The 12495-nt window shown below is 38.7% G+C and overlaps 1 protein-coding gene across 4 annotated transcripts in view; it reads right to left on the bottom strand.

Annotated features, from left to right (window-relative positions):
* CPNE4 (copine 4) overlaps window positions 1-12495 on the bottom strand; it is a 233255-nt gene that overhangs the window by 39112 nt on the left and 181648 nt on the right. For all 4 annotated transcript variants that reach the window (XM_067291402.1, XM_067291400.1, XM_067291399.1 and 1 more), the window contains 3 exons: window positions 7598-7684; window positions 6907-6966; window positions 707-840 (listed from right to left, as the gene is read on the bottom strand). In XM_067291402.1, coding sequence (XP_067147503.1) covers window positions 707-840; window positions 6907-6966; window positions 7598-7684 — 281 coding nt within the window. The remainder of the gene's footprint in view (window positions 1-706; window positions 841-6906; window positions 6967-7597; window positions 7685-12495) is intronic.

Genomic DNA, 12495 nt, shown 5'->3' with positions numbered 1-12495 from the left:
AAGAACATTTAAAGGAAATGCACTCAGTAATTAGATTAATAATGGGCAATTAATTTGACAGAGGCAGGCAGCCTATTTGAAAGCAACAGAAGTACATAACGTAATCAAAGCATATTTGGCCCAATTACTTGCATTTGTTTATTTATTTTAAGGCATGTTGTGCGCACATACTATCAATGTCTTTTAATACTTATTTCAGAAGAGACCATAATGTTTAACAGACCAGAACACCAAAAAGACCACACATTTACTTCTAAGAATAGAGATGGCCAGCAAGCAGTTTAGGCAATTAACATACTCTGTTTCAAATAGAAAAACTTGGGAACACTTTTCTGTAGCATGAAACAGAACCATATTGTCAAGTATATCAAAAAGGAGGCTGGCAGCATCTGCCAAACAGACTGCAAGTGCAATATGAATGAAAAATTCATGCAAACATGCAATTTCAGCAGGTGGTAACAGACCTAAAACTTAACACACACATCAGGAAAACAGGCAAGAACCAGGCCTTTCATTACCCTGAAGCTAATCTAAACCCACTAGCCCTCTCAACAGTGTGTCAAGGTACAGAAATCTTCCTGATGTGCTCTCATTTCTCTTAAGCGATTAAACATGGAGCTACTGCAGACGACAGCAGGTAGTCATTGATTTCACACCGTTAAAACACCTTCTAAAGACAATTCTTTTAGCAAATGTGGTTATTTACCTGTCATAGTCTTGGCAAATCTCGCCAACAGCTACCAACGCCTTCAAGTACTCATTGGGTTGATAGGGGTGAATGTAGTGCAGGGAGCAGCTGTTCCTAGGGTCACCATTTGACGCAGTGAAATCTATAGCTACCTGCAAAAGAAGAAAAGTCAGTGTGCTGTGCAGCTGCTCTGGGCAGTTGCATACCCCCCCACACCACTTATCTTTACCAGAAACACTTTTCTGAAGATACTGCAACGTTAAAGCAAAGGTCATTCTGCAGTGTACTCCCTCAAATTTAACTTGGGATGGTACTGATAAATTTGTCTAAAATTAAATGACAGCTTATAAAAAAAGACTTAATAAAACTAAGATGGCATAATTAGGAAAAAATTAACTGCACAATTATTCCATGTGGAGAATTATGTTGTAATAAAAATGAATCAAATTAACTATCTCTAAGTTCTCACACTTAATTAAATTATTCCAACTCAGGTGATGTTCAAGACATAAAGGCTGTGTAGTAAAAATGTCCCTACAGAGTTAAAAACCCTACTAAAAATATAAATTAAAATTCCAGTTAGGTATATATCTTAGCTATTTTAAAGCTTGTTATACCTGTAGTAATAGTAGCAAATACTCCCCATCTAGTGTTTTTATATTCAAAGCATATTCTAAGCATTAAATAATTAAACTTTCCAATTTCATAGGTGGTAGGAAGCTTAAAGGTGAGCTGTAGGGTAAAAATAAAGCTCGAGTCCTGCGCAGACTTTTGTCCTCAAAAGGCTTGCAGAAGGTCAGGGGAAGAATTCAACACAAAAGAAAATTTTAATGAATCTTTTTACAATTCATTTTCCCTTCCTGAAATTCTCTTTGTACTTCTCACTGAAGATACACTCGTGCAGGCAGCTTTCTGGGATATCACAGGTGTGGATCGCATGCGCTGGAAAGCCCTTGCCAGGACTCATGATGCTGCTTTCTAGGAATTGCTAAAAGGAGCAACATGAAACCCAAGGTGTCTCATAAAAGGGAACAAAGCTATTTACAAACTTTCTTATGATTTTGACCAATGACCACTGCCTCCAAAAAATATTATACCTTGATCTTCAACAGATAAAAATGCACAGGGTTCAATTTTCAGTTTTACTCTGCAGTTCACATACAAGGAAGGGCCTTGCTGAAGGCTGCAAAAACAACTTAGAAAGTCCTGGCTTGCCTCTGCAAATGTGCAACTTCCCCAGCTAGAGTCTCTGCTTGGCACAGGGATAAATATTTTACACAGCTAAACATTTTCCCTAGCCCATGAAACCTTATTAGAAGAGAGCTAAATATAGTTTGTATTAGCTATTTAGTTCTCTCAGATTATTTCAAGATTAAATAATGGGAAGCTCTTCAGAAAGTTAAAAATATCTTTCATATTGAAGGTTTTACTTGGCATACTATTTTCATTTCACTAAGCTACATTTTTAAACAGATAACATAGGGGAAACAACTCCAAAATGAAACAAGACATTTTGATTCTCCTTTAACAAAAAGACATAGTTCTCCTGAACCTTTTTTTTTTTTCGTTAAAAGCTAAAATAGAAAAAAATCACACTAGGTCAACCCAGCACAGCTTTTCCCCACCTTTTCTGTTTTTCCACTTCAGTCACTAGGCAGAAGAAAAATATTTTTCACTAGGCCCTAGTTAGCTCAGGAATCTCTCTGTAGCCTTGACCAGCTGTCATCCCTGGTATGTCAGTCAAGAGATATGAGCCTGACCTGGCTTGCAAATAAGGTGCTCTTTCACCTCCACTTCCCTACACACTGATCATGCACTGAAGAAGTGATTCTGTTACTTTTCCACATGGATCTTTTTTCCCCAAATGATAGCATGATTTAACTTGAATAAATCAACAGAGAACCTCTCAAGTGTTAACCTGCATGTATGTACATAACTATATGCATTGCAACATTAATCTTCAGTGCCACAGCTGTCAGAAATGAGCAAGAAACACTAATGGTTTGTGAAACCTGAGGCAAATCCATGGATACTTGTATAGATTCAAGACCTTAGTTTTGGGGCACTTATTTAAAAAAATACTGGCCAATGCGTGCATATGTTTATTTTCTTTAAAATGTGTATATTTTCCCTGATATTATTTTAATCTTAATTATTTGTACTGATTACAGAAAGCATAAAGATTTCACTGTATGACAGATAAGCAGAGGGCATTTCTGTAACGTTGTTAAAGGTAGGCATTTTCACTGATAACCTCAAAACAGATGCTTAATGTGGCTGGACTGCAATGCACCAGACAGAACTGGACAAGTCTTCCTTCTTGCAGTGGCTGTTAGCCAAGGCTAGATGATGCTTTTTACCGAAAACAATAACAAAATGTAGGAATAAGCAGTGGGTTTCATGAGCTAGGAAAAAAGTCTGTGGATAGTGTTTGGGAAAGAAGAAAAACCTTCCCCAAAACAGCTTCTTTTCTGGAAATGAACCTTGTAGCAGAGATCTGCTAATGAGCCAAAATATCCTAATTTTCTATGATGATGCTTTTAAGAATATTCATACTTCAATGCACTATATTTGGTTTTGATCCAAATCTCTCTTTGATTCCTGACAGGAGGACTTTTAAGAAAGACGACCATTGCTACTTGCAGCGGTTCCAAGATAACAACGCAGAGCTCTGCTCTTTTAGTGCTCTCTGGCAGGACCAAGGTCTTGTGCAAATAGGTAGAAGGAAGATTTGTTAAACTAAGTTAACATATCACAGAAGTTAGGCTAATATCACATTTGAACTAATCTTGCTGGCAGCAAAGCAGGGATCTTCCTTACAATATGTACATTTGATTTTTATCAGTGTATCTTTGAATGTACCAGTTCAAGGCACTTCTACATCCTCCCACAGCCGAGTAAGAACGTAACATAGTAGTAACTACATTCTTAACACATTTTTTCTTCAGCCTTGTAAAAGGGTGAAAACATCCTACATAGCTCCTGCTAGAGCTGTCAGCAAAGAATCAGTCTGTCTGACACCGTGACCTGTCTGAGAGAAAATCTGTCCAGTATATCTTTCTATTACAGATCTTTTTACGCATGTTACACACCCTTTCTGCTGTATTTCCCAAAGTGATGGAAATGTCTTCTGACTAGAAACCCATTTGCACTGCCAACTTCTGAACATTTCTTCTGTGGCAGGGAATACTGTCTGATAAGAGATAAAGCGTTTTGCAATAAGCACTGCATAAAAGTAACAGCCTGGAATCAGCACTACTGATCTCTGTAGACGAAAGCTGCTCAATAAATGGTTTCAAAGTGAAGGAAAAGTTTACTTTCGGGTTCTGAGATGTTCATTCTAACCATAAACTATGTTCCTGCAATGGATGTACAAAGTATCCCAAGAACACACAGCATGGTGTTATCAAAGCCCTAATTAGCACCTTAAATTAGCAGGTACATCATACTACAGCTTTTTGTTATCAAATCTATGCTTAGCATTCTAGTTTCCCTCCCCCAACAAGTGCCCTTTCAGATCACAGCTGCATCGTCCTGCCTGCACATGGCATGAACTCAATGGAAATGTCACTGAGATGACAACGACAACAGTACACATGCCAGGACAGTTTCAGACAATTCCAGATCCACCTTCCCATTCCAGTTAAAGGAAAAGGAAATCTGGGAAGGCGGAACAAACAGGCCTACTATGTTTCAGTGGCCTGAATTAACAAAATTAGGACTACGTGAAAAGGAGATCATGTGATGTGCACAGAAAGCAAAAGAGCTTTCGATATCTCCCCTGCAGGCTGCATCCTTTGTTTCACTGACTGCAAAAGAAACCTCTTACACATTTCTGGAAGCGGCAACACAGCTCACAACCAGCACTGTGCTATCACCACTGGGTGCTGCTGAAACTAAGGAAGTAGGAAGTAAAATAATGCAAACTCAACCTGTGATTATCTCTAAGCAGAACCTCTAGTTTATAAATGAACAGAGCTATCTGCAGGCATAGAAATATCCACAGTGACTTCCCCTGAGTCCACACAGATTGAAAACCACCGGGGATGAGTTTACACAATCCTGTAGCTAGTGGACTTACCACTGAGGTCAGCAGTAATTCAGGGACCTCTGCAGTTCACAGTGTAATGGATCTTTCATCTCCTTCATGTCCTCATGGCCTGTCCTTACAGACCAGTTTACTTAAGTTTCATATTATCAATGGTTTTGTTTCATTTCAGCTATCCTTTCCTCCCTATTTCCCTAAATAACCCAAAGCTAACCACTTACAGACCCTTTTGAACATGCAAACTGAGTGCAAGGGGAAACATTCAATGATTTGTGCACTCAGAGAAAACAAGAAAATTTCTCAGACGAATGAACTGGGATAAACCCCATTTAAAAAGGCTGGTCCAGCAAAAACATGAGAATCCTTTGTACTGGGTATTCAGACAAACGATGCCTGCTGACAACATTATCCCACATAAAATATAATAGAAGCAATACTATCAGCCAGATATATTAAGAAATACATTTAAACACAGCAGTTTTCAACTTGAGGTTCACAGCCTACTGACAGAAAATCTGTGAGAGGTAAATAAAAGACAAGCACATTACAGCAGCCTTCAATTCACTTTATAAGGACTTGCTCTTCCATTGGAAAACATTTAGGAGGAATCAAACGAGTATGAAAATCAGAGCTGTGGCATGAAAACATATATATCCCCAGACACTTTCTAATGTTTATAAAGTCTTCTCTTCTTGTGCTTGTGCTAGACTTGTGGGAAAAGCATATTAACTATTCTTTGCATGCGCTTAAAAAACCTGCCCTGATTAGAAAAGGCTTTTAAATATTGCTTGAAGACACTACTGTCTCTCTGCAAATGACCTTGAAGATATTTGAGTTATTCCAGACTTATTTTTGGGTGAGAAGTGTCAGGAAAGATAAATTTAAGGGATTTCCAGGAACTGGTGAACTTGAGAGCTGGAGCGGAAATGGGTGTTCCAGGTATCTGGGGATAAACAAAATTTGGAGACAGAAAAAAGGAACTAGGGTAATGCAGACAGGGAATTGCATAGGATGCCTTGCTTAAAAAAATACAGATGTACATTTTTCCTTACAAACCAGAAATAGGGTCCTCAGTTCTTGGTGCTATCCAATTTGTCTCTGAGGTGCACTGGCAAAGTGGATGTCTTTATTTCTCAAAAACTGGATTCATATAGAAGAGGACAATCTAGTATTGTCTAGAGCTGCTGTTGTCGCTGAAAAATTTTTGCTTGGATACAAACATTTCTTTTTTTGCCATAAGATTTTGGGAAATGAAAGTTTGTCCAGAAAAAGTGAAACAGAAGACGTCAGTAATGTCCGATAGTCTAGACAAATCAAAAGCAAAATCAGAACAATCTGGCTCATCTGTGGCAGGAGTTGGGAAGCAAGCAGTGACTGAGGCAGGATGCTACAGGAAAAGTAAAGATCTTCTCCAGAAGAAGAATATTGCCTTGGAAAATCAGATTTTAATCCATGCATCTGTCATGAAATTAAAAGTCACATAAACTAGACTAGAACTGAGCCAAAATCACCATTCCCACACGACGGGATTGAAACAAACATAAGGCAATATCCGCAAATCATTTTTCCCCTGCTCCTTGAACAGAGTAACTTCTGAAGTAGTTCTAAATTATCATCTCATCCCCCTGTAGTGCCATCTGGCTGCTGGTAGTTACAGCTGAGGTACCAAATATCAACATTTACCCCAAACTGATGGCAAGAGGTGCCTGGCTAAAGTGGCTAAAGGTAGGTGGGACAAAATTCCACATGACATAGCCCTAACAAGGAAACTTATCTGAAATGCTTGTTGACAACATGAGGCTCAAAAGCCAAAGGTCAGTCAGCACTGTCACAAGGCCTAATTCATTTCCTTAGCTCTTGGGACTTAGTGCTGCTCAGATGGAGTTGATGAGATTACACCAGCTCAGCTTCTCACCCCCTGTATGATGATGTCTTTACATTTTGCAATGTGACTGCCATTGCTGCAAAACATAGAAGGAAATCAAGTATGCGAAAGAAAATCTTACAGCATTGGCATAGTTTTATTTGCTGGGCATAATACATTTTGCAAGAAGACCTTAATAATTTATCAGGGAACAGCATACAAGACTCTCTTCTCTGTGAAAGTGATGAATCAGTATCTAAAGGGATTCCCTTTCTTTAAAACAAGTTAGAGAATGAAGACACTTACTGTAAACTGTATTTGGCAGCCTCCCATGATATAATCTAAGAAAGAATGCATCTTGTGGATCTGCAGACAAGAAACAAGATATTCAAATTAATTGTGTATTGCTAGAATACCAAAACTTGGAAACAGTCTGAACAAAGTAAATTGGAAGGAGGAGGATGGCTCAACAGAAAAAAAAGGGAGAGGAAGAAAAGGTTAAATGTAATTTGGGAAAGGAACAAAAATGTAAAGAGAGAAAGTACCAGAATTATTCGAAACTACAGAAAGGTAAATTCACATCAAAAATAGAACCAAGCACTGCTTCTTATCATGGGACGTCAATGGGAATTTTACTATTGGTTTAGGAGGAAAAAGAGCATTTTTCTATATTCAGAGACAGGAATGTCAAAAGAATTGGAAGGGAAACACACAGAAGGCCACAGAGTAAGCCTGTAGGCTTACCAGCTCCGTACTGCCTATTCCATTGCACAGCAGTAGGGAAAGGACAACAGAAATGAAAGAGGAGGAGAATTTGAGGAGTGTTCACTTAGTTTTGAGATTCAACCCTTTGTCTGTTTTTTTTTGTTTTTAAGTGGATCACTTTCTATTGTTCTTCCACCCACAGTTCTGGTTTGGTGTCTCCATTTCAAACCATCGTTAAAAAATATCACTGAGATCTTAGAAAAGAAAAAAACAAAGAGCAAAACACACATACCTTGCACTGGTTAAGGATGACAATGCCTGAGTTCTTGTAATTCTTCTTCTTTGCTTTGTACTTGGGGTTTATGCACTCCCACTGTACCTGTGAAAAAAGCAGTAACTGCATGAAGGGAAATTTATGTAAAAATTGAATAATTAATAAAGATGGCACTGTCTGATTTCCAAGGTTGACTAAATCCTATCAAATAGTGCACGCAAAAGAAAAAATGAAAACCATGAACTATTCTGAGAATGATCTTAACAGAAAAAGGCCCAGGGCAAACATCTGTCTTCCAAAATGCATAGAGGGACATAGCAGTGAGAGAGACACCCAGCTACCTAGGTTCCTGTGTTACCGTCTTCCAGTCTTGTAGATGTGTTACATAAGTAACACTGAGGATCTTTTGAGACCTTTTAAGAAAAAAAAAAAAAAGAGGGAACTTAATACCAGTGAAAATATGTGAGGGAGCATCTTGATGCATTATATTAACTACAAAACTCCCTACACAGTAACTCTGGTGTTTTGTATTAAACTGGCATGATTAGAGAAATTCTGATCAGAGATTAAAATGATTCCTTAACCCATATTGTTGTCTTTAGATCCTTGAGAGAGAGAGTTTGTTCTTTGATTATGATAGTAAAAATAAAAAGTTAAGAAAAGCACTGAAATGTGCACAGAAGGTTAATCAATTACTGATATATTTAAGAGTTCAAACTTTGACAATTATCCCTAAAAATAGAAATGAAAAACCTTTTTTGAAAATGTTCAAATTAGTTTTATTTACAAGTATGCAATTTTACACCAAATAGTCCTGCCTTGACACTGAAATATATTGTTTTGTTCGCATGAAAACATTTCCCAGAGTCTTACTGATTTTCACTTCTAATTTTCGGGCCTTCTCTGGTTTCAGGCAGATTGATAAGGCCAAGGTTTTAGAATCCAAACTCTAATGACTACAATATATTCATGCCTCTTACTGCAGGGGCAAAATACACATTTGCATGTGTGTGCAAGTATCTCTCAGCACTTGTAAATCCAAATTTGTATGTGTGACGTGTTACTACATAATATTAAGAACATTACTATTTTCTTTCAAGGAGGTGTTTTCAAGTGCTGGGGAGAAGAAAATATGTGAGCTCTAATGTGATGGTGGGCAACATAAAGAATCCATCTCCAGAAGTAACCAGGATGGCCCATTTGGTAAAAAACCCTATTTTAACATTTGAAATGAAACACGCGTTTAAACATTGCAATAGTTTATTTATAGTGAGGATCCTCACATACCATTTGTCTGAGCAAAGTGCTTGAGCATGCAAAGCATTTTTACCTTACAACAGCCCCACTGATTTCACCAAGCTTCAAACCATTGCCTAACCGCAATTATTTGAATGTCTCTGAAATATTTCAGACTTAGAGCTTTTTTCCAAATGTCAAAAGGGGAAGGCAAAACATATGGCTTTGGAGCAATATGAAACCTTTTCTGCACAGGGAATGAGAAGTATTTTCATTGCTGTGTTTCTGGACACAGGTGACAGAGCCAAGAATAAGAAAAGAAAAAAAATATTGAAACTGTAGGAAGCACATCTGCTTGCTCTCCCAGTTAGCCTACAGCTCAATTATTTGTCTTGTGAAATGAGTTTTCCAGCTGAGAAGACAGGCAGACACAGGCCCACATGTTCAGGGGAAATCCTCCAAAAACATTTTTCTCTACTCAAGAGAATCAGTCGGGCTTAAGAAATAAAAGCCCTTCTTTCCAACTAGAGAGAGCTCTATGTGACAGAATACAAGGGTGCAATAAGCTCATATTTGGGAAAGCAATCTGACAGCGAAGCAAAAGCACTGCCCACTCGCATCTTGATATACTGCTGTCTGGCAAGACAGTTTAGTGTGCAGTTGTCTTCCAAACTTATTGGAAGCATTCATATAAAGAAATTGTGCAGTCTCTACACATTATAAAGAAGTTGTAATGTAATGAATAGAGAGAAAGAAGTAGGAGTCGAAAGTAGGAGAGAAAACAGTGTGTTCCTCCTTTGACACTGAACTACAGTGGAGAAACCTCACTGCTTTCCCCTGAATGTGCAAGGTGCACTTTCTTAATTTTATCTTCCTCCAACATGAACACTTTTCAGTGTGCATGTTTAAACAAGAAGGCCTGACCTGTATAAATCCTTACACTGTGCACATAATCCCTTTCCTCTGGGAAAAGGATTATGTAAGCCTGACCTACATTTATGTTCATGTAACTGGCTTTTAGAAAAAATTTACATTTTCTGAGGACCAAGGCAGTATAAAAAACTATTTTGGGGAGAAAGCTGTGTGCCTGTGGCCAGCTCTCTCAGCTTTTCTGTACTAACTGTAAAATGTAACTGGGAATGTTGATCTGCATTTTGAGATTTATGGATAACAATTCTCAGCAACTATCTAAAGCTTATTAAAATATTCCACATGCAGGTCACTAACATGTCATTAACTGATGTAAATAAGAAAGCAAAGGAAAAAACAGATTAGGGAATCCCTAGAGAGTGGAAAAAATGAACAATTTTGCACCTATTAAATCTATTAGTGTGATAGGATAGGGAAGGGAAAGGTACAGGGGAAGAGGAAAGGAAAACTCCTTTCCCAGTTCATGTGTAGACTTAAAAAAATTTTAGACTGCTTTACATGAAATTCACAGTTGTCTTTAATTACCTGCCAAGATCTGGTTCCAGACCTCTGCAATTCCCAAAACAAGAGCTGAAGATGTGACAATCATCATTTAAAGGAAATCCTCTAAACAGGCATATTTCTGACATATCTCCAGCTCTTCTAAAGGGAATTGAATTTCAGAATACGGTCTAAACAGGTAAATAATAAAGAGCAAAAATTTCAAATATTTTTGCTTGCTCTGTGAGGACCAGCTCAGTTTTCAGTCTGTTCCTACATTCCAGTATTGATTTGGTATCTGACAACATTTTTTATTGATGCATTTTTGTCTTTTAAATTAACTTTTCAGTTGAGAGGAAACTAATGCAAGAGTCTGCAGTCTGACACTAATGGTAAACATTGTGAAGTTTAAATTCATCATTCTAATAGTCACTTAACATTTCTTCCATATGTCTGGCAGCTCTGAGCTATGCAAGCTCTTTCCCTGTCAAACAACCCAGTGAATCTGAAACAGAAAGCAACCTGATTTTACTACCTCCTGTTAATTTAATACAACTACTGTTACAAATGTTGGCAATGAAACCCCAAACTCTACTGCTTTGGTGTTTCTTCATACTGCAAAATCTAAACAAGCATGTGAAGAATTTCTGAGTGTAAAACAAACTCACTCCAGTTATTCTTCAATGCAAGTCAGCAAACTAATGCTGACACTTGGAAGGTCCTAATCTGCTCTTCACTGCAATGAGGAGACACAGGTCCCTCCATGAAAGATGTTCATCTCTGCAGTGAAGGATGCTGTTTCCCCAAACAGTCTTACCCCTTCTCTCACCAAACCTTCCCAAGAGAAGAGCAAACGACGTGATCATCCATGCCACACACTGGCGGTGACTAAATGTTGGCAGACACTGTAAGAACCGAAATTTGAACAGCATGTTGCTACCAGTTGCACAAGCCATTGTGAAAAAGAAATAATGACATCAGGATGGTTTCATGTACCCTGAGGCAAGAGGAATCATGATACAGAGCAGTTGCTTTCACTTGGTCACTGTGTTTGCACATCAGGAAATCAAATAGGCCTGTTAGGAAAGGGCTAGAGAGCTACATCAAATGGAGCTTTGGTTCTCATCAGCACGTTCTCTTGCCTCCCCTGTAATTCTTCCTCTTCTCCTTTTTTTTATCCCTTATTCTTTCATGTACAGCTGCTGAAACAAACTGCATCATTTGTACATGACAAAGGAGGCATCACGGTCTAATGGACAGGGTGAAAAACCAAATCGATAGGAGGCAGCATTACATCCTGCATTATCTCTTCCTGATGCCTCAAGAAAAGCAAGTCACTTACAAGCAAACTGCATCTCTTGCTGCCTGAAAGGCTAGTTTATCCCTGCCAACCCTTTGTTCAGGAGGACAGGATAGCTTTTTTTCTCCTGTCCCAGGGGGACGTTCTCCATGGGAGAAGAGCTGTTTATAATCACCACCAGAGGTTTTCTCTGGAAACTTGCAGCTGGGGAGTGAAGGGAAAATCAAAGTCTTTTTTTGTTTTCTCAGCCAAGGACCCCAGCCTCATCTGCACTCCTGAGGTTGCAATATTGGTTTCCACAGAAGGCAGGTGCCTCACATTGCTGCAGCTTCCTCTGAGGACTTTGTTGCCCTCTCTGGGACCAGCAGCAGCTGCTTATGTTGTAGTCTGGGATGAAGTTGCCTCTCTGCTGATTAGTTAACTAGACATGAAACTGTCCGTTGATGTCATTCAACTCCCTGGTCCATTACCAAAGTTAATACTGGCTTAAAGGTCTCACCTAGGCTCTGTTATTTGAAGAGCTACATCCTGCAAAGGTCCTGATGTTAAGATCGTAGTCAGATATCTGTTCTAGGGTCTCGATAGACGGAGGGACTCATCTCAGTTCCCCTCAGGATCCCATCCCATCTTGTGCATCTCAGCACCACCCCTCTGCCCTGCCCCACAAGAAACCTGGAAATGTATTTTCTGATGAAATTGTCTAACAAGTAAAGTACAAACAGGAAAATTCTGAGCCAGAGCTAATAATATTCAGAGCTTGTGGGAATACTAATAAGGATGGAAGGTACAGTAGGGTTTCTTTCTCCCCTTTCCCTTTTCTGTGTGCATGCACATACACATATCCACTTTTTTGTAATATAGGGACAGATTTTTCCATTATGTAACTCCTGTACTGCATGAGGATCCAGGTGGTTTATGTTTCTGTGATTTTTTTCCTCAAACCCCTATGGCTTTATTGCCTTTACTTAAA

Source organism: Apteryx mantelli, chromosome 2 (assembly GCF_036417845.1).
Source record: "Apteryx mantelli isolate bAptMan1 chromosome 2, bAptMan1.hap1, whole genome shotgun sequence".
Lineage (NCBI taxonomy): Eukaryota > Metazoa > Chordata > Aves > Apterygiformes > Apterygidae > Apteryx > Apteryx mantelli.
The sequence above is the reverse complement of the archived record's forward strand: the minus strand, read 5'-3'. Positions and strand labels throughout refer to the sequence as shown.